The sequence below is a fragment of the Pelophylax lessonae genome (genome assembly GCF_965119305.1).
Source record: "Pelophylax lessonae genome assembly, chromosome: 3".
NCBI lineage: Eukaryota > Metazoa > Chordata > Amphibia > Anura > Ranidae > Pelophylax > Pelophylax lessonae.
This window is the reverse complement of record NC_138770.1, coordinates 406,088,903-406,114,610: the sequence shown is the minus strand read 5'-3', so window position 1 is coordinate 406,114,610 and position 25,708 is coordinate 406,088,903. Positions and strand designations below refer to the sequence as shown.

The following is a 25,708-nucleotide window of genomic DNA, read 5'->3' as shown; positions in this document are numbered from 1 at the left end:
CTTGATCTGTTGATGATCAACTTTTTGTGCAGCAGAAACCACAGCCTCCCAGAGACATAAAACCCGTAAAACCTTTGAAAAATCTGTCTTCAGATATTTCTTGACGTTTCAACTTATTTGTCTTCTTCAGTGGTGGTCAGGTTTCAGCCTACCTTGCCTTGGCCATATCTTTGAGCTCTGAACACCTTGTACTTCTGAGCACTCCGGGTAGGTTGCAGTTCTGGCATATGACAGCACTGGAGGATAATTGGTCCCTTGTAGCTTCACGTTTAATGCTTCTCAAATTTTTGGCAGTTAATTTGCATCTTTTTTTCTCAACACATTTCTTGCAACCCTGTCGACAACTTGCAACAACACATTCGATGGTTCTATGGTCAAGTTCCAATATCTTAGCAATTTCAAGAGTGCTGCATCCTGCTAAAAGACTTTTTACAATTTTTGACTTTGCAAAGTCAGTTAAATCTCTTTTTTTGGCCCATTTTGTCTGAGGAAAAGAAGCTGCCTAGTAATTATAAATGCCTTGATATAGGGTGTGGATCTCCTTAGGCCATACCATCCCTCATTACACAAATACACATCACCTGATATGCCTAAATCCAATAAGCATTCAAGTTTATACAGCTTGGAGTTGAACAATATGCATAAAAATGATGATTTGGTCAAAATACTCACTTGCCTAAAAATTGTGCACACAGTGTACTTCTTTACGCAGTCTCTTCGGGCTGTTTATGCCATTCTGAGAAAGATATAAAGAAACATTAGCTCTGTGAATTTGCTACTACCTCAAATACCTGGATTGCCCACAATAAAGAGAGGTAATGCTAGGTCCCAGAATTCACACCTCATTTAACCACATAACGACCGCCCGCCACAGCCGCTCCTGGACAAAGTGACGTAGTACTACGTCCCTCGCTCAGGGGGCTGTAGGGAGCAAGCGAGCACCGCCAGCGGCGCGCTCCCGCCCCCGCTCGTTAGCTGGGGAGCCAGCGTGTGTGACCGGCGGCTCCAATGGCTGCCGGTCACTCACAATCTCCCGCAGCTGAGGGAGAAAGACAGACGGCTGATGTAAACACAGCCGTCTGTCATTCTCCCTTAGATTATCACAGAGGCTATGTGATCCTGCTGTGTAGGATCGCATGTCTCTGTGATGATCTCACAAGCCACGCCCCCTGACAGTTAGAATCACGCCCCTAGGGACACACTTAACCCCTTGATCACCTGTAAAGTTAACCCCTTCCCTGCCACTGTCATTTTTACAGTAACAGTGCCTATTAATAGCACTGATTACTGTAGTAATGTCACTGGTATCCCCAAAAGTGTCAAAAATGTCAGTTAGGGGTCCGATCTGTCCGCTGCAATGTCCCAGTCCCGCAAAAAAAATCGCAGATCGCCGCCATTACTAGTTAAAAAAAAAACAATAAAAATTACATAAATCTTTCCCGTAGTTAGTAAACGCAATAAACTTTTGCGCAAACCAATCAAAATATGCTTATTGTGATTTTTTTTACCAAAAATATGTAGCAGAAAACAAATTGGCTTAAATTGTTAAAAAAATAGATTTTTACATTTTTTTGAGAATTTCATATAAAAAAATGTGAAAAATATTGTTATTTTTTTCAAATTGCGCTAAAAATAAAAATCGCACAGGTGATCAAAAACCACCAAAAGAAAGATCTGTTTGTGGGAAAAAAGGACGTCAATTTTGTTTGGGTACAGCGTCGCACAACCGCGCAATTTTTCGTTAGTCACGCAGTGCCGAATCGCAAAATAGGGCCTTGTCATTGAGCAGCCAAATCCTCCGGTCTGTAAGTGGTTAAAGTAATCTTCTCTCAAGCAAGGCCAATTCAGATCTAACATAGGATTAAAAAGCACATAAGAAAAAGTTAGCTTAATTGAAAACTGCAAATCACATCAATCAATACATCCAGTGACTGCTAAATATATATACACATCCCGCCTTTTCCTGTAAAATTGGAAACTTGATCGAACCTTTCCCACCTCCAAAATGGTCAATGAGCCCATCAATCACACAGACAGGAGCAAGAAGGAAATGCATCTTATGGGAAGATGCATGGCCTTAATTTTTATTGAAAATGCTGAGATTTGTATACAATTTAGGATACTTGATCAATACATTTTTTTGACATGACGTAACTAACAGGACAGTTTACCTTAGTTTTTAGGCTAAAGGTTCACAGGCTTTAAGGAAGACACTTAACATGCATTTCTGATGTCTGCCAAATGTCAGGTCTACCAGCGATTACTGAAGCAAATAGCCCATACATTCATCATGGCCGATCTTAATGGTGTCCTGATGGTTCCCGCTCCGCCTTCCACATCCGCTGCAAGAAGGGACATATCCTGCCGACTGCCACCAAGTGTGGGTGGGTGCAGTGTTGTGTGGTGCCAGAAAACACTCAGAGCCCCAGTGCAGAGAAATGGAAATATATTTTGTAATGAACGTTTGGCAATACACAACAGACCAGGCAGGAAGGCAAACAGAACATGAGATTAATGGGCGCAAGATAGGACAATGTTAAAAGTCCATAGGCATCTGTTATACTCCCTTGTAAAATCCAGATGTATATGCACTAATGGCAGCCTTCTGTAGAGTGAAGTAGAAGGAGCAGTCGGCTCTGAGCGTGTAGCCTGCTAGTATCTTTCACCGAGGCATCCTCTCTCCTGACGTGACATCTGCCCATCCAGATGCACTCCAGATCGATGTGCAGTTTTCCCGGGACACAAGCCAGGGTCCTTGGCTTAACCTGCCAGATCTGATAAGTCAACCACCACGAGCCGCTCCCACGCACCAGATTACCTAAATCGTGCTTACCTATGATAAGCGTGCATTGATCTTACCTCTTGCAAGTGTTTTTATACCGGACCCAATAAACTGTATATACATGCTGCACTTAAAAGGGGCTTTCTCTTCTTTTTCCTTATCAGGCAGGAAGGCAACCCAACCGGTAACACTCACAGCATGTAACAGCGATGTTTCAGTAGAAGTAGGCCTCAGGTGTGTCGACAGCATATGTTTCGAGGGGCAGCCTGGCTTCCAGATAGGATGGCAAGTGGAAACAGCCTCCCCAAGTGGGGAGGCTTCCAGATAGGATGGCATGTCCCTCCACTTTCCCCGCTCCTCAGGAACCTCTACCTGACGCTAAGCATTTTCCCTGCCAGGCGGGTAACCTGTCCCTACTCTAGCCACACGCGAAATGTGTGCCAAGCCCAGGAACCAGGGTCTTCAATAGACTTGGCCTGACTCAAGATGGCAGCCAGAATCACATGGGGAACCAGCATCCATCCAGATAGCTGCCCCCTTGTGACCCAGAAAACCATAGAGGAACTAGGTTCCTCTTGACTTCCTCTCCGTCTGTATTGCTGCCGCAGTTGAGTGCCACCTGCAGCGGAGAAAATTGACTGCCCCTGCCTACACTTTGACTCCCATGCTGCCACCCCCCTTTACATTTGGAGGTACAACATGGGTAGAGCATGGATATTCGGCTACATCATCCAATGTCCTTGGAGACCTGGCCTGATCATGTGTGAAATATTCAAGCCTGCATTCATACTTGAGCAGTGCATGTTTTTGGTGATTTTGAAGTGTATTTTTATGTGTTTTTTTCATGTGTAAATATATGCATTGAGGGCATTTCACAAGCTTTGTGCACGCATTTATGCACATGTTTCCAGCTTTAGGTGTTTATTTCCTGGGCTGAGCAAGAGGAGAAGAGCAGTTCTAGACGTGCAGATCATTTTTTTCAAGTGCAGAAATGCATGCAAAACATGCAAAAATTGTATTTCATGTGTCTACAGATACTCCTCCTGAAGTCTATAGGACCATATAGGGAGACTATCCTGCACCAATTCGCTGCAACTGTGTGCATTGCATGCAGTTGCTGGTGCTGTTGGGCCTTTACCCTGGTGACTTGAATGGGTCGCATTCAGCGAGTATAGTTTTTTTGCTTGGCATGTGGCATGTGTACAACCATATCTGGCAGCTTTGTTGACAACAATTTACCAAACAGGAAGTGAGGAGAACTCTCCAGCAGCAACACAGACAGGGTAATTTGGTGAGTAATCAAATTATACATGTTAGATATAGGTGATATCTTTAAAATGAACATAAATGGCTAAATTACCATTGTGTGCCACCTCATGTTAAATGTTAGTTGTGAAATAAGTTCTAAAATATGATATTCGTTTTTGTTTTTTTGGTTATTGCTGCCTAAATGCTATTAAAAGCAAACCCATGTTAAAATAAGTTTACTCCCTATAGAAAACTCCATCTGCCATGTAAAAGGATCTAAATATCAAATGGTTGCTTCACAGAATAAGGAGGGCTATACATGATATGTAAACTCCCACAATGAACTTCTGTTAAAATCTTCCTCCTTATGTGTTAAACCCTTCCTCCTTATCTGTTAAACCCTTCCTCCTTATCTGTGAAATAAACCATTTAGATATAGATATAGATATGTTATATCTGTTCGATATGTGCAAAAACCTGTTCATCCGACCAGAAAACCAGTGAGCTGATAACTTCCTGTGTATGTTGCCTGTGCTGCAATGTTCGCAGCTCTCTGCGGGCTCCTATGTTATGGAGATGAAGCAAGAAAGACATGTTCTATAGTCGTGTTCTAGAGTTACAATGCTCCTTCTCCTTAGATACAGTGCAGTAAGTGAGCATTGTCACCCTAGGACAGGAGTCTAAGAAGCAGTAAGCTCCAATATTCTATATTTTGTTCTTTGATGGAATGCACTTTAATGTTTAAGGCAGGCCATACACAGTTCAAATTTCTTTCCTGCAACCACGGGTTGCAGGAAAGAAATTTGCACGATTCCCCCATCAACACAGGCGGTGTTGTCAGGGAAATCAGCAATTGTCTTCTCCCGGCAGACAGAAGACAGTGATTATCGTTAGTGGCTATAGCAGTGATAATTTTAGTGAGAATCACTAGAGAATCCATCAGGCTGGTTGTACCCAAGTTAATCAATCGATCAACCTGGTTCATTCAGCCTACCCATTATGGTCCGAATCTCGGCCAGTTCAGAAGCAATGGAACCGTATATGTACGGCCAGCCTAAGAATGGTTGAAGTGCAGTCATACAAAAATTGTTCTGGCTCTACAGTGGTTATTCTTGTACATTTTTATGGTCCTGTAAGTATGTAGCTATGTAGACATGCTTAATTCTAAACAAAGGAAGACTCACAACTCAAATACGCAAACCAACATCCTCACTCTGAGCCTAACAAAGGTCTTCAAAGCATGCATTGTAAAAAAATTATACCATGGAGGGCTCACACCAGTCATGTGAGACCTCAGTTTTATTTCCTATAAAGCATGCACACATGAATTCCCATACAAGTATGTAAACCTAAAACTGGTTTATTTACCAGCCTTTATAAAATAGTAGAGAATGGCAATTTGGGGAGAATTTGAGAGAGAGAGAGAGGGAGAGTTTTCTTTACTAACCTACATGGATACTTGATGGGAATGTTGTAGTTAGTGGTCGTAAAATGTACATATTGGAGATTGCAATACTTTTTGTATTAAGCCAGATTCCCCTTGCTAACTGCGGTTTCTTCAAATATTTTAGGATTGGCATTTACCAGCTGTCTCTTCCTCTGCCACAGCACATCATATAGTAAGTATGATGCTAACAGCCTTAAAATATGAAGTAAATAAAGGCAATCAGTGGTATTTAATGCAGCGTACTTTACTGCAAAGTGCCAGGAGTGCTAATAGTTAGTACATGATGAGAAGATAAAACACACAGATTTCACAGCGATTGTACGATAATCTGATTATTAGTGCACAGCTTTCGAGAGCCAGTCACAACAGTTCATGCGAAAATATCCAAAGCATGAAAATTTTTCTCATAAGATAACAGAACAAACAATTTTCATGTAATTAATATGGTATTTGTACAAAACAAATTGTGTGACCAAGACCACGCATGCTCGGAAACGAAACATTAGCATACAATACATTACATTACATAAGATGAGTACAATGAACCAATGTGCTAACCAAAAAATGATTAAATAAAGGGAGGATCCAAATACAAGCATAAAAGAAAAATACAAATAAATAAATAAAAAACAATAGCAGCTAATTTCTGTAGTGTCACCACATACAATAAAAAAGATAAAAAGAAAAAAATCAGCGCTATTGCAAAAACCAGATATAGCATATGAGGACCAACAAATCAAACAAAGTGTTCAAATCCAGTAATGTGTATACACAAATAAAGTGCAAAACATACTAAAATTGAGAACACAGGCGAATGATAAATCATGTAAAAATTGTGCAATACAAGTGAGAATTCTTTAAGGAATATTGATAATCAAAGTCCATATAAATGTGAAAAAAGATATCAGAATTAATATAAAGTCCACAACCATTGAATGGTTATAATCAATAATAAAAATATAAGAAAAATATAATAAAAAAGTGTCTTCCGTGCACTGTGAGTGCAGTGGCCGCTCACCTTAATAGATGATATGCGCATTCAAAATTATCCAATATTGGGAAAATCCTCCATAATGGTGAGTGGTCAGCTCATGTAAAACAAGCAAACATCTCCATGGTATAGTATGTAAGGGCTCTTTCACACGTCCGCTCAGTTTTTTTCTTCCGCTCCGGTGCTTTTTTTTTTTTTGCACAGACACGGATGACACTTGTGTCATCCGCTCCGTATGTCCGCATATCATCCCATCCGTTTGCGGATGATATACGGACATAATGTATGTCTATGGGTATTGCGGATGTCAGCAGATGACACCGCTGACATCCGATTTTGCATCCGTTCCGTTTTTTAAACGGAACAAAAATAGTGTAAAAGGTGTTTAAGAATATTAAAACGCTCAATATTAAAATATATCCAAACACTAGCAGCGCTAAAAAAAGAACTCCAGTGAATTAACACAAGTCCTTCAACATCACATATGAATATAAGTGATCCAGTCCTAGAGCCAGTGGGTTATACACAGTCCATTGGACAGGGCAAGGGTGTGAGAGGTCCTGACTGAACCACCAGACTTCCACCACCACTTCGTGCTCCCCCCCTATACTCAAAACTCACCAGAAAATGGTGAAAAGTGATCCTTCAAAATCATCACCAATCAGCAGGTGTTGGACTCGAAACTGGAAACACTGTACTCTTTCCTTCCCAGAGATGCTCCGTTCAGAACCACATGTAAATGAACAGAGTAGGGGCAACAATAGTGTAATTCCGCAACACAGTTTATTAATGGAAAACACACGACAAACTTGAGCCCCTCTCTCCTCCAGATGTCTACTTACAAGAAGGCAAACAGAGTGAAGGCATTGAGTAAAATCATATGCACGCTGGATGACCACCAAATCCAATTCCCGAATGTATAGGAAACATGGAAGATGTCCAGCGTGATGTAGGTATCATAGGCGACCGCGCACATTGGCTCTGACGCGTTTCGTCTTGTTGACTTCTACTGAGAGCCCCCTATAGGGTTCTGTTCCGTTCCAAAAAACGGAACAGAACTGAAAGGATGAAAATTGGATGTCAGCGGATATTCATCCGCTGACATCCGCAATCCCATTGACATTCATTATGTCCATAAATCACCCGCAAACGGATGGGGTGATTTACGGACATACGGAACGTCCGTGTGAAAGAGCCCTAAAAGTAGGAATTTTATTAATAAAAGTAGTAACTTACATGTAAGTATACAGTAGCAGATGAATAACAAGTAGGACCGCAAACTTTACATTATATTACCTCACTTTCCGAAGTTGTCATAAGAGAATTTTTGTAACTTTAGTAACCTATTGGTTTTCAATTTGAAAATGGCATGCAAAAAAAAAAAAAAATCAGATAATTATTGGTCCGATATTCTTATAGTGTGTACTGGGCATAAGGGAATATAAAATGTCTGGGTCTCCCACCCAGTCTGACAATCTAAAAATACATTTTAACTCTTTGAATAATATGTGAGTTCAGCTGTGATAAACAGATAACATTTAAGGACATCATTTTGATATGTCCATATCTGTGACCTGACCCCTATGATTAAAGACTTCTGAAACCAAGTTTAGGAATCATGCAAAATCTAATAGCTCAGTAATATCACTAGTTATTAGTAAAGCACCAGGCTGTAACTTACTGGTTCAGATGAAATGACTGTGATGATGTCCTAAAGAAGCTCTAAATACACCAAAATCTTCAGATTTACCTGAAGCTGATTTGTGGGGCCACTCCTAAACCTCAGAGATGGTTGCTAGTACTATAATCCTCTCTTTGGATGATGACTCTGTTTTCAAAATGGTGGCCAGAGTTTCAGAATCTTTTATTTTATTTTTTCTGTTCCCCAGGGGACAAAGTACATGTTGTACTTTGTCCCTTTTTTCAAGGTCCTCGTAAGACTAGCTGTGAGGCCAGAAAAGATACCTCTTCTCCACCCACAGGTACCGGAACAATGCAGCTAACAAGGAGATGGCTTGTTTGACAGATGGCAGATGGCAATTTCCTCCATCTCCAAGTACTACTTGTGTTATCTGTCAAAGCAGCCATCTCCTTGCTACCCTTACGTTTGGAGCAGCAGTTGGGATGGGGGGGGGGGTTGTTGGAGGGGTGGGGTGTCCTGTCCGACCTTGCAGTTAACCGCAAGCACATAGAGGGTGGAAAAAAGAACAACATGCACTTTATCTCCTGGGGAACAAAACACATTAATAAAAATCGCAGTGAGACCTTATCTATAAAGTTGTATTTATGGACAGAAAAGTATCCACAGCTGCAGACTTTGAGTGAGACATGTGGAAGATTAACATACTCCTTTCTCAGATGATTCTTGGCCTGGGAATGGCCCCTGCTGCCACAGGTAAATATGCAATCTAGCCCCCCCCCCCAAAAAAAAAAAAATGGGCACCAGGGCTTTCTACCCACCCTACCAACCTAGGTCTGTAAAACATTTTAACTTTATCAGGCTTAAAATGAAATTATCTTAATTTGTTTATTTTTCTTTTTTTAAGTTTATAAGTACATTTTAAACAATACACGTCTTTTTATTTACATATACAAATGTAATACATGACACAGTTTTCCCAGAACATACCAGTATACCAGTATTGTTTTCTTCCAGACTGGCTCTGATTGAAAACTTGAACCACAATCAAAAAAGGGATAAGTCACTATTCTGAGTTATTATTTGTGTGTAAGCTTGAACTACATGGCTTTGTCTTTTTGCAACAAAGGAGCAAATTAGTCAGAGGAATACATTTGAAAATAGACCCGAAGCTCCGCCCATTGGCTAGATATGTAATCTCACACACACACACAAACACACACACACTACATTGTCAAAAGTATTTGGACACCTGGCTTTTACACATGAACCTTAATGGCATCCCAGTCTTAGTCCGTAGGGTTCAATATTGAGTTGGCCCACTCTATGCAGCTATTACAGCTTCAACTTTTCTGGGAAGGTTGTTCACAAGGTTTAGGAGTGTGTCTATGGGAATGTTTGAATATTCTTCCAGGAGCGCACTTGTGAGGTCAGGCACTGATGTTGGACAAGAAGGCCTGGCTCGCAGTCTCTTCTCCACCCCAAACTCGCTCATCCATGTCTGCAAAGGGTGGGCCAACTCCATATTGAGCCCTACGGACTAAGGCGGGAATGCTGTTAAAGTTCATGTGCGTGTAAAAGCAGGCGTCCCAATACTTTTGACAATATAGCGTGTATATATAGATATATATATATAAACTGTATATACTGTATATTAGTGGTTACAATTTCTATTGTGGCAGGTTGCCAAAAGTTGATGTTGAAAGTCACCCTAGTTCCCTAAAGCATTTTTTACGTGTTTGGCTAAATTAAAATTCATAAATTGTAAAAATCCTTATATTTTTCTATTTACAGAGCAGAGATCTTTTTGTTCTTACATATGGTGCACTAGTGGCACAGATGTGTAAAGATTATGACAGCGATGAGGAAATTAACAAATATTTGGATACAATGTAAGTATTTTTCTTGGAATCCTTTTTTTTGCCTGCTGCAACAATTTTTAAATTTAAAATGTAAAAATGAATAGCAAATGTAGATTGAAAAAAGTATAATATTATTGAATGCGTCTCTCTCTCTCTTTTCTTTCTCTTTTTTCTCTCTCTCTCTTTCTTTTTCTCTCTCTCTCATTCTCCCTCTCTTTCTCTCTCTTTCAATCTCCCTCTCTATCTGTGTGTGTGTGTGTGTATGTGTATATGTATATATATATATATATATATATATATATATATATATATATACATACAAACCCAATTCCAAAAAAGTTGGGACGCTGTACAAATTGTGAGTAAAAAGGAATGGACTAATCTTACAAATCTCATAAACTTATATTTTATTCACAATATAATATAGATAACATATCAAAAGTGAGACATTTTGAAATGCCATTCCAAATATTGTCTCATTTTGGATTTCATGAGAGCTATACATTCCAAAAATGTTGTGACAGGGATTGTGAACACAATTCGCCGTTGCTGGCTAAAACTCTATAGGCCAAAAAAGAAGCCATATCTAAACATGATCCAGAAGCGCAGGCGTTTTCTCTGGGCCAAGGCTCATTTAAAATGGACTGTGGGAAAGTGGAAAACTGTTCTGTGGTCAGACGAATCAAAATTTGAAGTTCTTTTTGGAGAACTGGGACTCCATGTCATCCAGGCTAAAGAGGACAAGGACAACCCAAGTTGTTATCAGCGCTCAGTGCAGAAGCCTGCATCTCTGATGGTATGGGGTTGTATGAGTGCATGTGGCATGGGCAGCTTACACATCTGGAAAGGAACCATCAATGCTGAAAGGTATATCCAAGTTCTAGAACAACATATGCTCCCATCCAGACATCATCTTTTTCAGGGAAGACCTTGCATTTTCCAACATGACAATGCCAGACCACATACTGCATCAATTACATAATCATGGCTGCACAGAAGAAGGATCCGGGTACTGAAATGGCCAGCCTGCAGTCCAGATCTTTCACCCATAGAAAATATTTGGCCCATCATAAAGAGGAAGATGCGACAAAGAAGACCTAAGACAGTTGAGCAACTAGAAGCCTGTATTAGACAAGAATGGGGCAACATTCCTATTCCTTAACTTGAGCAACTTGTCTCCTCAGTCCCTAGACGTTTGCAGACTGTTATAAAAAGAAGAGGGGATGCTACACAGTGGTAAACATGGCCTTGTCCCAACTTTTTTGAGATGTGTTGATGCCATGAAATTTTAAAATCAACTTATTTTTCCCTTAAAATGATACATTTTCTCAGTTTAAACATTTGATATATCATCTATGTTGTATTCTGAATAAAATATTGAAATTTGAAACTTCCACATCATTGCATTCTGTTTTTATTCACAATTTGTACAGTGTCCCAACGTTTTTGGAATCGGGTTTGTATATACACACGGTATATATATACAGTAAATAATTATGTTTTAAATTCATGATCTCTAAATGCATACGTGGTGCAGAAGAATATTTTTTATATGGTTTGTAGTATTTTTAACATAGTCCTCAACATTTTTGAAAATCAGACCTCTTCTGCAACATTCATAGATCCAGGGCTGTTGTTCAAGATCTTACATCCCTAGCTGAACAACGCAAGTCATGGATCGCAATCTAACATACTACACAACAGGTAGACCACTAAGAGACAAAAAAATGTATATGTGTTTCACACAGTAAGTACTAATTCATTGAGCGTAGGAAGCTTTTTGGCAGTGCTGATCTTTTGGCTGCTGGTTGTCACAAACCCGATGGAATACTCAAGTTACCCTATGTGAATGATGGCACCATCTTGCACAGGTTTCACTATCTTTGTCATGTGAATATTAGAGGCAGTGCATAAATGGTCTGTTTCATATATAGAGATATGATTCATCTACAAAGTTTATCAAGCATGGCGGTACCTGGCTTCTACTACAAGAGAGCCTTGTGACTCTTTTTAATGAATAGCCCCTAGAGCCATATGCTGCTGAGAAATTATCTACAAAGCCCAATAAGTGGCCAGATAAGAAAAAAGAAGTAAGAAAAAGGTACTATAATATATCAATTGAGTGGCTTGTAGCTGCATTGCACTACCTGGTTTTAGTCCAAATGTGCCTAATCAAAAAGGTATCCTAGATCCAGTATTCCATATGAGAGATCCCATAACTTAATTTCATTTCTTTAAATTTGTTTTGCCATTTACAGGGGATACAACATTGGAGTTAGGCTAATTGAAGACTTTTTGGCCAACTCTGGTATAAAGAAATGTCGAAGTTACAGTGAAACAGTGGACATTATAGCAAAGGTACTATAAACTGATTCTGATATATTATGAAACATAACGCCAGGTAGATATTTTTAATCTATCATTCTTCTGTACAACACACATGTTTTTAAAAGTGTAGTGTTCCCCTCTCTGGTCTGAGAATTCGGCATAGAACATGCCCAACTATATTATGTGCTTCTAGTGATTCTGATTTTCTCGTAGTTACTCAAAGTTAGATTTTTTTGCTTGCATGTAATCACTATGTCATAACTAACACAGTGATCAGATAATCAGAAACCACTCAAATCGGTTCCTGATTGTTAGTAGGGACCTGAGCTGTAAGGTATGACTGGCAGGGTTTTATAGAAGAGTGTTGATTCATGTATCCTCAGCACAAGGTATCATGCCTAGGAATGTTAAAGTTTATATTATCCAGCTAAAACATTTTCTTAGAAATAGAGTAGGAAATTTTTTTTTTCCCCTGTGTCCCATTCAGGATATTTCCCTTAACTTCTTCTACCGGAGATGCAACAGGATGTTAGAGAAGTTCCCCTGTTAGACAGGTGAACCCATTGGAAGATTTCCCCTTACCTCTTGTTCTGGGGACAGCTCTAAAATGTTGGATGTCCCCTCACCTTCACTCTCTGTGACAATGGTCACCAGTAAAACTACATGGGTGAATCTCCCTAACTGAGACATAGACTAAAATAACAACTTGACACAGGGTCTACCCTTCCCCATTCCAATGAAAACTAAAGCAAAACGTTTTTGCCTGGAGATCTACTTTAAAGGGGTTGAAAAGGTTTTCTTTTTATTATAATGCATCCTATGCATTAAGATAAAAGGCCTTCTGTGTGAAGCAGCCCCCCCCTCTGCCCCCAAATACTTACCTGAGCCCCCTCTCTATCCAGGGATGTCCATGAGTGCTTCAGCCATCCCGGACTCTCTCTCCTGATTGGCTGAGACACAGCAACGGTGCCATTGGCTCCCACGACTGTCAATTAAACTCAATTATACAATCAGGAGAGAAAGGGGGCGAGGCCAAACAACCTGTCCTCTGTCCTACTGACTTCCTGCACACTGCCCTGCCAACCCCTGTTCTCTGCCCTGCTGACCCTGTTCTCTGCCTTGCTGACCCATGTCCTCTGCTCAGTCAACCTCTGTACACTACCCTGCTGACCTCTATGCTTTGCCCTACTTAGCCCCTGTACACTTTCCTGCTGACCTCCTGTTGACCTTGTTCTCTGCCCTGCTGACCCCTGTCTTCTGCTCTATTGGCCCTGTACACTACCCTGCTGGCCTTTATCTTCTGCCCTACTGAGGCCCTTTACACTTCTCTGCTGAACTCCTTTTTTCTGCCCTGCTGACCAGTGTACACTGCCCTGCTGACCTCTGTACTTATGACATTCACTTCTCCCCACTCCAAGCACACTGACAGCTGATCATTTAGCAGTCATGTGATCACTCAGTTCTCAGTTTTAGAGCTGACACGGGACAGCTACAGCATCACACAGATGCTGCAGCATAAAAAATGAGTATGGATGTTTATAAGATCGGATGTCGGAGGGTGTCAACTGGAGGGCCCGATCTTGTCTGCCTAAGAAATTCACAAGCGGACACAATTATTCTGCTAGTGTAAAATGAGCTTTATTGTAATCTGGAATAAGTCTGTTTAATGCTTTCAGCCTACCAGCACTAAACAGCTTACAATGTAAACCTAAACAAAAAGCCACGCACAGGCCTTAATTAATTATCAGCTATCATGTAAGCCCATATACCATTCATCGGATCAGGAGTCGTCACCATAACCAAACACACATACAGTATATAAACAAAAAACCATGGTAACAGATGACCTGGTAAGCAAAGGGGTTACTTTAGTGACAAAAGGTTATAGTAGGGTTTTACTGAAAAAGTAGAGAATGTATTTCAATTCAAGACAAAATTGTTCAATACTAAAAAACGATTTAGTTTGCAGCATCACAAGATCACACAAATCCACAACAAGCACCATGTGTAAAGCTACGCTACGCCCCTAGCAAAACGCGTTAACGTCACCAGCGTCACGTGACACCACCTATCGGAACATGGCCGGGACTTCCGCATAGCGGTACTTGTAGAGGACCCAGCAACCATCCGCCGAGTTGAGAAACTGAGATTAGAGGCTGCCAAGGTTGGTCACAGTGGGACTTCCAGGAGCACATGAGTGGCCCGAATTTATGGTAAAGTATTGCTGGTCACTCAGTTGCTTAGTTTCAGGAAACTTAAACCCAGTGTTTTATTTTGAATCTTGTTTATTGAAATTTTATAAAGCAAATATAACAACAGAATATAACTAGTCATTATGATCACTATGGACAGATTGGCACCTTGGTGCGTCTAGCAACAGTGAGAGAAGGATTAATTCCAATTTAAGGAGAGTATGCCATACCGAGGTGTGAGACCCAATTCTAATCTCTCTCATTGGTTAGAAGGGCCCAAAATGTCGGAAAATGGCAAGGGGTAGACATACCTATCTCCCTGAGGATCTTTGGACCAGAGTAGGAGATGATCTTTCCTCTTTCCATTTTGTTTACTGCGGTCATTTCAAACTGATAAAGCTCAACAAAAACAAGTAAGTATGAGAACAAATGAACAAGGAAACAAGGAAAGAAAGACACGGCATAAATGAATAGCAATCGGATCACCAGTGGTAGGTACTATAGTGTATATCAAGGTTTAGTTCTGAGGCGTAGGGCATATAATAGTCTGGAGTTATGCGTCTATCACAAATTGTGACAATATCAATGATAATACAGAAGGGTATGTAGATATTTTATGGTTATATGTAGCTAGGTAAGTAATCAAGGACATATTTGGATGCTGTTAAGAGCCTGTATAATTCTTATGTGAAATCCATGCTTTTCATGAAGCAGAGAATGTTTGGAAATTGTTATTTTTAAATGCATAGATGCGCTCCAGGGAACATGTTTGATTTAAATCAGATATTACGGCTGATAAATTGGGAGCTGTGAGAGATTTCCAATTTCTCGTAATATTCAGCTTAGCAGATAAGAGTATGTGTATAACAAAAGTTCTGGTTCTATGCTCAGGTGCAATAAAGCTAAAGTTATGTTGGGGGAGATGGGTGCTGGGGTAAATTCAGAGATCAGTTTTAAGACTTGGTTCCAGTAGGAGGTGAGTGATGAGCAATACCACATTATGTTTATTAAGGAGCCTATTTTGCCGCATTGACGCCAACATGTGGCTGACGTGTTAAGGTATATTTTCAAGAGTGTATATGGTGTTAAGTACCATCTGTGGAGGTTTTTATGGAATAATTGCCAGTGTTCTGTACAGGTCTCCTTGATAGCCTTTTGCCAAATGGTGTTAGAGAACGTTAGTCCTAGTTCATTTTCCGACTTCTCAATAGTTGTAATTTTTTGGAAATAATTTTAAAGAACTTCTGTTGGGGCATTATTTTTATGAAGAGGTGGTAAAGCTGTATGTACCTATAATATTTAGTGGAAGGGAGGTTGCATTTACTCTGGAATCGGGGGAATGGGGGGAAGGAGTTGTCCTCTATTAAGTCCTTCAGGTGATATATTCCCACTTTAACCCATGAGAATAGGTTAATTTGAGGTATGTGGATCTGAAGGTATTGGATTGGTAAAGGGATGGTGTGGTTTGCTTTTCCTGATCAAAGATCTTTCGCAGATGAATGAATAGCCTGAATTGTGGCTTGGATGGACAGGAATGGGGAATCTGGAATTTTGTGTCCAGCTAGTGATGCTAATAGGATCATTTTAGTTCCGGAGGCTGATAAGGCATCGGCTTCTAATAAGGCCCAGGTTTTGTTGGTGTCATTCTTCCACCAGTATTTGGATTGATCCAGGAGTGAGGCTGTATAGTAATGTTGGAGTTGGGGGGCTGATATCCCCTCCGCTGAAGTGTGTTTGCTCATGGTGCTGAGTGCAGCCAAGAGGCTTGGAGCTTTTCCAAATAATTTGTGTGAGTGCCGCCTGTAGTTTGGTGAAGAAAGTGTGGGGTAGGGAGATGGGTATGGTGCGGAAGGGTAGAGTAATTTGGGGAAATCATCATCTCAAAAGCCGCTATCCTCCCGACTTCTGATAATTCTGTGATTGTCAGTTTAGAGATTTCTTTGGGTAAATTTTCAAGGAAGGGTTGATAGTTCACAATAAATAGCTTTGTTGATACCGAATGGATGAGTATACCTAAATATTTTATCTGCGTAGGTGCCCACTCACTGGTCACCTCCAATTGTATAAGTTGCTGGAGGCGGGGTGTTATGTTAAAACCTAGGATTTGCGAGTTGGTGTAGTTAATTTTGTAGTATGAGATCGATCCAAACTGTGCCAAAAGAAATTTTAGCGGGTTTGACAGCATAAGGATCACATAGTGTGTGAAAAGGCCTATTCTGTTGTCGATATTATCTATTTGAACTCCTGTAATATTTGGGGAGGATCTGACCGAGTGCGCTAGGGGTTACATGACAAGGGCAAATATGAGTGACGACAGTGAGCACCACTGTCTGGTGCCATTTGTGATAGCAAATGCTGTGGATAATGATCTAGATGAATAGATTTTGGCAGACAGGTGCATATATAATGCAATAACGGCAGATAGTACTGGGCCTTGGAACCCAAATATTTGTAAAATGGCCTTGAGGTATCCCCAGTGTACTCGGTCAAATGCCTTTTTTGCCTCTAACGCCAGTGTAAGGATCGACGTGGCCAGAGGCGTAACTAGAACCTTCAGGGCCCTGATGCAAGAAACCATGAAGGGCCCCCCAGACCCCTGGCCGGGGCCCTTACCTTCAAGCCCAGGGCTCTTCCCACTAATCCTGGGGCTCTTTACACTTGTTGCATGGCCTTTTATTACGGTCCCGCAGCAGGATTCTTTCACAAGTTCTGCAGTGGGCCCCCTTCCTGCAATCTTGTGGGCCCCCTTCCTGCAATCTTGGGGCCTCCCCACAGTGGTGCAATGCCAGGGTCCGGTTGCAAGTGTGACCTTTGCGATCCTGGAAGTTCACCCACTGGTTTGCTACCGGGCCCCCTGGAGCATGGGGCCCGGTAGCGATTGCAACCCCTGCAACCCCTGTAGTTACGCCCCTGGACGTGGCAGAGCCTGCTGCGTAGAGGGAAGTCTCACCTGATAGAGAGCCCAGAGCGCTACACAGAATCTAGGGGCGGAGATGCCGACAGGACACCTTGGCGAAAGATACATGTTCACCTGAGGTGCGGGGTCTAAGCAATAGTCGGTGTTCACCAGAGCTCCCGATGGTGGAGATGAATTTCACTGCTTGCTAGCACCAAGTCGCGTTCCTCAGGGTCATCCAGCCAGGCGAAGAGCAAGTCCAATAGCGGATGAACAGATCAGGGTAAGGCAGAAGCGTAGTCAAGACAAGCCGAGATCAGGGCGGGCAGCAGGCGACCAAGGTCTAAGGTAAGCCGGGTCAGATGATCAGGACACAAACAGGTATGGTCACAGGAGACACAGGAACAGCTGAAGATCAAACAGCAGTGGTTGCTGCACTTAAATAGGCCATTTGGCGCCAATGGTGATTTGTGCGCGCGTGCGTACAAGCGTTCGCGAATTTGAGAGCGCTACTTGAGGATGCCTCTGCGTATGCACACTGGCATACGTCAATTCCTGGCAGAAAGGAGCTTATTGCTGTGCGTAAGCGCACTGGTAACTTGACAGCACTGGTGTTTTCTGAATTTCAATATGTTTAAGGATGTGGAGCATGTGTCTGGTAGCACCTGACGCTTGGCGTCCTTTCACAAAGCCTACTTGATCCGGGTGTATTAAAGAAGAAAGTAGGTCTAGTAAAGGGAGTTCCAATGCCTTTGCGTAAATGTTTAAATCAAATCAAAGTTTAAGAGTGAGATTGGTCTGTAGTTACCTGGAAGGGAGGAGTTTTTGTCTGGTTTGAGGATAGTGGTTATCACTGCTTGCAGCATTTCTGACGGAAATTGCCCGCCTTGTAAAACCTTGTTAAAGGGTGTTTCACTAAGTGGGGGGCAAGGGTGTTTGCATATTTTTGGTAGTGTTCATTAGGGAAACCATCTATGTCATGAGCTTTGGATTTAGGGAGTCTGCAAATAACTTTTAGTGCTTCTATGTTTGTGAAGGGTCGGAAAATATTCAGTTCCTGTTCATTTGTTAAGGTGGGGAGGATAGTTTATTTCAATTGGTTAATTTGAACCAATTGGTTGGTTGTTGGGTGTTTGGATAATTTTGGAGATTGTATAGGTTTGAGTAAATATTTTTAAACATTCCAGCCTTATGAGAGGGGTCATACACTTTTGTATTGCCATTATGATTTTTGAGGTAGGGTATTCTAGTAGCCTCCATTCTACGTTTGATACATCTAGCTAAGTAGGAACCAGATTTGTTGCTTAAGGCAGTGTTTCTCAACTCCGGTCCTCAGGGCACACTAACAGGCCAGGTTTGCAAGAAAACTGAAATACATCACAGGTGATCTCATTTGCTGCTCAGGAATTGCAGTATTCTAGTCTGCATCTCTCCAAGATAATACTTAAAATCTGGCCTGTTAGTGTGCCCTGAGGACCGGAGTTGAGAAACACTGGCTTAAGGCATACCTATTGGCTTTAAGGGATTTGACATACTTTTCATGATTGTAAAGTAATAGCTCTCTTAAGGCATTGTGAAGGTGAAGGAGCTTAGCACAATTGGTGGAGGAGGAGTCCCGTTTGTTAGCCTCTTCTATCTCACGTATGGGATTGATCAGTTGTTCGAATTTTTGGGATCTGTGTCTCTTTTCCTGGATGCCTTATCAGTATTTCCAAAAAAAAAAAATGCCTTATGGGCATTCCAGAGCGTAAATTTGTTAATATTATTAGTGTCATTAAGGTCAAAATAGGACTTAAGTTCCTTTTCGATCTTTTGTTTGTGGTCTGGAATAGAGAGGAGGTATGTGTTAAGTCTCCACAGGGGGGTGTTTTTTGATATCCCTGGGCCAGAAAGATTCATAGTGATAGGGGCATGATTGGACCATGTGATGGTTTCAATAGACGAAGAGGCAAAAATTGTGAGGGTCCATCGTTCAACTAAAAACATGTAAATTCTTGAAAAAGATTGGCGAGAAGTGGAGAAGAAGGAATAGTCTTTCTCACCAGAATGTTGGCATCTCCAGACGTCAAACAGGCCACTTCTGAAAAACCATGAGTTAAGGCAGGATAAGGGTCTTCTGGATTTGGCTGTAGTGTCGATTGAGGGATCTGCTACAGTGTTTAGTTTGTTCAAAAAAATGGTCTGTTTCACGTTTGGGGCATACATATTAACCAAGGGGTAGGTTACGTTGTCTATATCACAAACTAGAATGATCAATCTTACATAGTTACATAGTTACATAGTTAGTGAGGTTGAAAAAAGACATCAGTCCATCCAGTTTAACCTATGATGTGTGTGTGTGTTTGCTTTTAACCGTACATTGTATACCCCTGTATGTTGTGGTCTTTAAGGTGCCCATCTAATAGTTTTTTGAAACTATCAATGCTCCCTGCTGATACGACTGCTTGTGGAAGAGAATTCCACATCCTTACCGCCCTTACAGTGAAGAACCCCTTACGCATTTTAAGGTTAAACCGCCTTTCCTCTAGTTTTAGTGAGTGGCCACGTGTCTTATTGTATCTCCTTTCTCTGAATAGTTTGTTCCTTATGCTAGGGTCGCCAGTACAGTATTTGTACATTGATATCATATCCCCCCTCAAACGTCTCTTCTCTAGAGAGAATAGGTTCAGTGCTTGTAGTCTTTCCTCATAGCTGATGTCCTCCATTCCCCTAATTATTTTTGTTGCCCTTCTCTGGACTCTTTCCAATTCCAGCACATCCTTCCTGAGGGCCGGTGCCCAGAACTGGACAGCATACTCCAGATGTGGCCGGACCAGAGTCTTGTAGAGCGGGAGAATAATCTCTTTATTTCTGGAGTGAATCCCCTTTTTTATACATCCCAATATTCTGTTGGCTTTGCCTGCAGCTGCTTGGCATTGCATGCCACTGCCAAGCCTGTTGTCAACCAGTACCCCCAAGTCTTTTTCCATCCTAGACTCCCCCAGAGGTTCCCCCCCCTAGTGAGTAGCTTGCTTTCTGGTTTCTGGCCCCCAAGTACATTACTTTACATTTATCAACATTAAACCTCATCTGCCATGTAGTTGCCCACCCCGTTATTTTGTTCAGGTCCGCTTGTAAGGTTTCCACATCCTGCATAGAAGATATTGGCATGCTTAGTTTAGTATCATCCGCAAATACTGAGATTGTACTAGATATCCCCTCCTCTAGATCATTTATGAATAAATTAAACAGGATTGGTCCCAGGACCGAACCCTGGGGGACCCCACTTTCCACACCCGCCCAATCCGAGTACTCCCCATTAATCACCACCCTCTGGACTCTCCCCTGGAGCCAGTTCTCTATCCAGGTACTCACCTTATGGTCCATACCTACCTTCCTTAGTTTGTACAGTAAGCGTTTGTGGGGAACGGTGTCAAAGGCCTTTGCAAATCTACCATTGTCGTCAATGAGAGAATATTTAAGTTGGAAACAAAGAGAGTCCTTTATGGTTATTAAGATGCCTGCTTTCTTCTTCTCAGTGTTAGCAGTGAGGATTTGTGAGAAGTGCTTCAGTGAAAGTCTCGGGGGGGTTGAGGAAATGAGTCTCCTGTAAAAATACAATATCTCCTTGTAGTGAGAGGATTTCTTTCTGCAAAGCCCTTCTTTTATGTGGGCTGCTAAGTATCACTCAACGTGAGTGATACAATCTTATGACCCATAGTCTCTAAAAGTGTAGAGGGTGATAGCTGGTTCGATGGGTGCTGATCGGTCGTAAATGTCAGTAGACTCCAGCTTGAATGAGTCTTCATTGGAAACATATGAAGGATTTTTCTGAGGTTGTGGTGGGCATATAATTCAGATGCCCTGGTAATGTGCCGTGTCAAAGGAATAAAGGATTGGGTGCAGATTTTTTGAGCAATAAAGAGAAGAAAAAACTAAAAAAAAACAACTCGGAGCAAAAATTGAGCTCCATGGGCAATAAGAAGCTCTTATTGCAAGGTGGGGGGAATAACATTAGGAACCCAGTGTTTTTTTTTCAAGATTACTATATTGCCAATGCTCAGTGGATTACCTTCATGGACTATCTACAGTATCTCACAAAAGTGAGTTCACCCCTCATATTTTTGTAAATATTTTATTATATCTTTTCATGTGACAACACTGAAGAAATGACACTTTGCTACATTGTAAAGTAGTGAGTGTACAGCTTGTATACCAGTGTAAATTTGCTGCCCCCTCAAAATAACTCAACTCACAGCAATTAATGTCTAAACCGCTGGCAACAAAGTGAGTACACCCCCAAGTGACAGAGTCCAAATTGGGCCCAATTAGCCATTTTCCCTCTCCTGTGTCATGTGACTTGTTAGTGTTACAAGGTTTCAGGTTTGAATGGGGAGCAGGTGTGTTAAATTTGGTATTATCGTTTTCACTCTTTCATACTGGTCACTGAAAGTTCAACATGGCACCTCATGGCAAAGAACTCTCTGAGGATCTGAAAAAAAGAATTGGTGCTCTACACGAAGATGGCCTAGGCTATAAAAAGATTGCCAAGACCCTAAAACTGAGCTTCAGCATGGTGGCCAAGACCATACAGCGTTTAAAAGGACAGGTTCCACTCAGAACAGGCCTCGTCATGGTCGACCAGAGCAGTTGAGTGCACGTGCTCAGCGTCATATCCAGAGGTTGTCTTTGGGAAATAGATGTACTGTATAAGTGCTGCCAGCATTGCTGCAGATGTGAAACAGGGATATACAGTATCAGCGCAAGCAAATAAGATAATGAAATAATAAAACCAAGCAGCTGACACCAAGGTAAGATATAAAAAACCTCAATAGTACATCAGAAAAATATCAGTGCAGCGCTACACGATCAATAAGGGTCTAAACAAATAAATTAAATCAAATAAAATCACTTAAAATATCATAAAAAGTCCATGTGACAGAAATCGCTGTAAAATCTTAAAATCCTTAAATAAGGGAAGGGATAAGTCCATAAGTGTGAACAAGGGAAAACAAAGTGCACAGTGCCGTATCTAAGTCCAAATAAAGGTGCTTTCACTCAGTGCCTGTGACTCCACCAGTGATACAAGCCTCTCACCTGAGGGCTGTGAAAAAACAGCCTTGAACAACAACCAGCACAGCGGCATCTCCACACTAGATCATCAAAGGCTATGGATGTCCCCTTCACTCAGTTTCAGATAATACCATGTAAAGCAAGAGTCATACCATAGTGTGATATTGTCTCAGCAAAACATTTATTAAGAAAAAAGACAGCCTCTTACTTGAAATAAGGAAGTGAACAGCGATGAATGAACAGCGTCTCTAGCAAAGCCAAGCTCCACCGACAAGGACTGCAGGTGACGTCACGCAATCTCCTCCCCCATCCGCGTGCGTTACGTCCGTGGGCGGGACTTCTTTAGCGTATGGGTGGAGGGAAGGACGTCACCTATTTTTAGTAGTATTACAACTCGAGTAGCCAATACATATTGTTGCTGAATAGCAACACAGGACGCCGGACCGGAAGTGCCGCGGAAGGCAGCTATCTTAGCTGACAAATTAAGCCCCGGGACACAATCACTGCCAATCTTGCGGACCAGAAACCCAAAAGGGGATACTCAGTCTGCACAGCCCTTAATATGTAAGAGGAAAGTGCAATTCTAATGCGAACATAACAATAATAATAAATCTAGCCCAACATAATCAATTGTGCATAAAATATGTCTACAACCGAGATAGGGCATAAAAACAATTATATATATATGTAAAATATAAAATTAGGAGGAGATGGTGATATGTCACCTGCAGTCTCTTAAAATACAAGCATCTCATAATATACATAAAATATAATTAAAAACCGATAAAATACACACAAACCACATGATATAAAATATAAATATATAAATATCATGAATTGATTATAAAACAAAGAACTACCGATCTGAGATAAAACAATTGAGGTCAAAGTCTACATTGAGACCTCTTGGTACCCCTACTCTTGTCTCAAAAATCCAAAAAGATTATCTTCTACTGAGCTGTCGTACAAAATTGCCCCCCCTTCCAATGTTTTTTCACCTTCTCAATCCCCCAAAATGTCAAACTACTGGGGTCCTTATTGTGAAAGTGCTGAACCACATGATGGGCTTTGCTACCCTTTTTGATACTGCTCATATGCTCTGCTATTCTCACCTGCAACGTTCTTGTGGTACGGCCCACATACTGGAGTCCACACTTACACTCCAGCATGTAGACTATCCCAGTAGACGTGCAGGTGATTAGATCCTTGATCTTGTAGGATTTACCTGTTGTACGAGCTAAAAAATCCTTTCTCTTTTTTATATTATTTTTAGAAGTCCTACAGGCCACACATCTACCACAAGCGTGAAAGCCAGATAAAAAAGAAAACAACTTATTTTCGCCAGTAATTGGGGGATCAATCACCCCTGGCGCCAACAAGCTTCTAATTGTGGGGGCTTTTTTGTATACAAATACTGGTCTCGCCGGTAGGGTGGGGCCCAATATCTTATCTTGCTGGAGTATGGACCAATGCTTAGCTATGATTTTTTCCACTTTTTTATGCTGAGCATTGTACTCCAAGATAATTCTATATCCTTCATTACCCTTGAGCACTTCAGGATTCTTATTGTTCAATAGATTAGACCTCTCAATGTTCTTAACCTCCAGAATCTCATTATCCATCTTATTGCCATTGTATCCTTTTTCTTCAAACCGTTTCTTTAAAACTTGCGACTGTGCCTCATAATCATCAACCAATGTACAATTTCGCCTTAATCGCACGAATTGTCCCTTTGGTATATTGCACAGCCAGTTTTTATGATGGCAATTGTCTAACGGAATGTATGAATTCCGGTCTGTGGGTTTAAAGTGCGTGTGCGTTTTAAAATGATCTTTATCCTTGGAAATGACAATATCCAAAAAAACTATTTCACTTTCACTGACAGTCCATGTGAGAACAATGTTCTTATCATTGGTATTCATTTTGGCCACAAAGGTATCCAAAGTGTCTCTGCTGCCATCCCAAATAAGTAACACATCGTCTATGTAGCATTTGTAACATAATAGTTATGGCAGGCGTTCTTTAAAAATAACTTCCTCTTCCCAGTGGGCCATGAACAGATTGGCCACACTGGGAGCGAAGCGAGCACCCATCACAACGCCTCTAGACTGTAGGTAATACTTCTTATCAAACCAGAAATAATTCTTTGATAAGCAGAAACAGAGGCTGCTCAGGAGAAAACTATGTTTTTTCCTGGGTAGATCAGAATGACCAAAATGCCCATTTGACTGCCTCTTGTGCTTCCTCATGGTTGATGATCGTATAAAGTGAACCTACGTCTGCTGTCACTAAAAACGATGTGGGACTACATGGAAGATCTTGCAATAATTGGATCACGTGCTTAGTGTCTTTTAAGTAGGCTTGTGTGGAGACAACTAAGGGTTGGAGGTGAAGGTCAATGTACTGACCCAGTCTCTGAGACTGAGTCAATACCATTGACTATAGGTCTGCCCGGGGGGGCCTCACTGTTCTTATGCATTTTTGGTAAAAAATACATAACAGGTGTACGACAGAACAGTGGATCAAGGTATAGTGACTGTTTTTTATTTAAGATACCTCTCTCATTCCCTGATTTACCTAGTTTTTGTAACTCCCCTTTGTATTTTAAAAGAGGGTCACCCGGCAGAATTTTATGTCTCCTCATCAGAAAGTAGCCAATCCATTTCTTTTTGATAGTATTCTTTACTAAGTACCACGAATCCTCCACCCTTATCCGCTGGTCTTATTACGATATTTTTATTGGATTCCAAGGATTTTATGCCTGATTTAATTGACATGGGATCAGTGAAAGGCCTGATCTTTAAATTTTCCAAATCATTGCACACCTATTTTCCAAATCATTGTCTAAACCGCTGGCAACAAAGTGAGTACACCCCCAAGTGACAAAGTCCAAATTGGGCCCAATTAGCCATTTTCCCTCTCCTGTGTCATGTGACTTGTTACTGTTACAAGGTTTCAGGTTTGAATGGGGAGCAGGTGTGTTAAATTTGGTATTATCGTTCTCACTCTTTCATACTGGTCACTGGAAGTTCAACATGGCACCTCATGGCAAAGAACTCTCTGAGGATCTGAAAAAAAGAATTGGTGCTCTACACGAAGATGGCCTAGGCTATAAAAAGATTCCAAAGACCCTAAAACTGAGCTTCAGCATGGTGGCCAAGACCATACAACGTTTAAAAGGAAAGGTTCCACTCAGAACAGGCCTCGTCATGGTCGACCAGAGCAGTTGAGTGCACGTGCTCAGCGTCATATCCAGAGGTTGTCTTTGGGA

At 41.3% G+C, this 25,708-nt stretch overlaps 1 protein-coding gene across 1 annotated transcript in view; it reads left to right on the top strand.

Annotated features, from left to right (window-relative positions):
- The window catches only part of TRAPPC3L (trafficking protein particle complex subunit 3L), a 132,819-nt gene that overhangs the window by 43,264 nt on the left and 63,847 nt on the right, over positions 1 to 25,708 (top strand). The window contains exons 2-4 of the mRNA XM_082251701.1: positions 5,602 to 5,649; positions 9,902 to 9,999; positions 12,228 to 12,327. Of these exons, the coding sequence (XP_082107827.1) occupies positions 5,602 to 5,649; positions 9,902 to 9,999; positions 12,228 to 12,327 (246 nt within the window). The remainder of the gene's footprint in view (positions 1 to 5,601; positions 5,650 to 9,901; positions 10,000 to 12,227; positions 12,328 to 25,708) is intronic.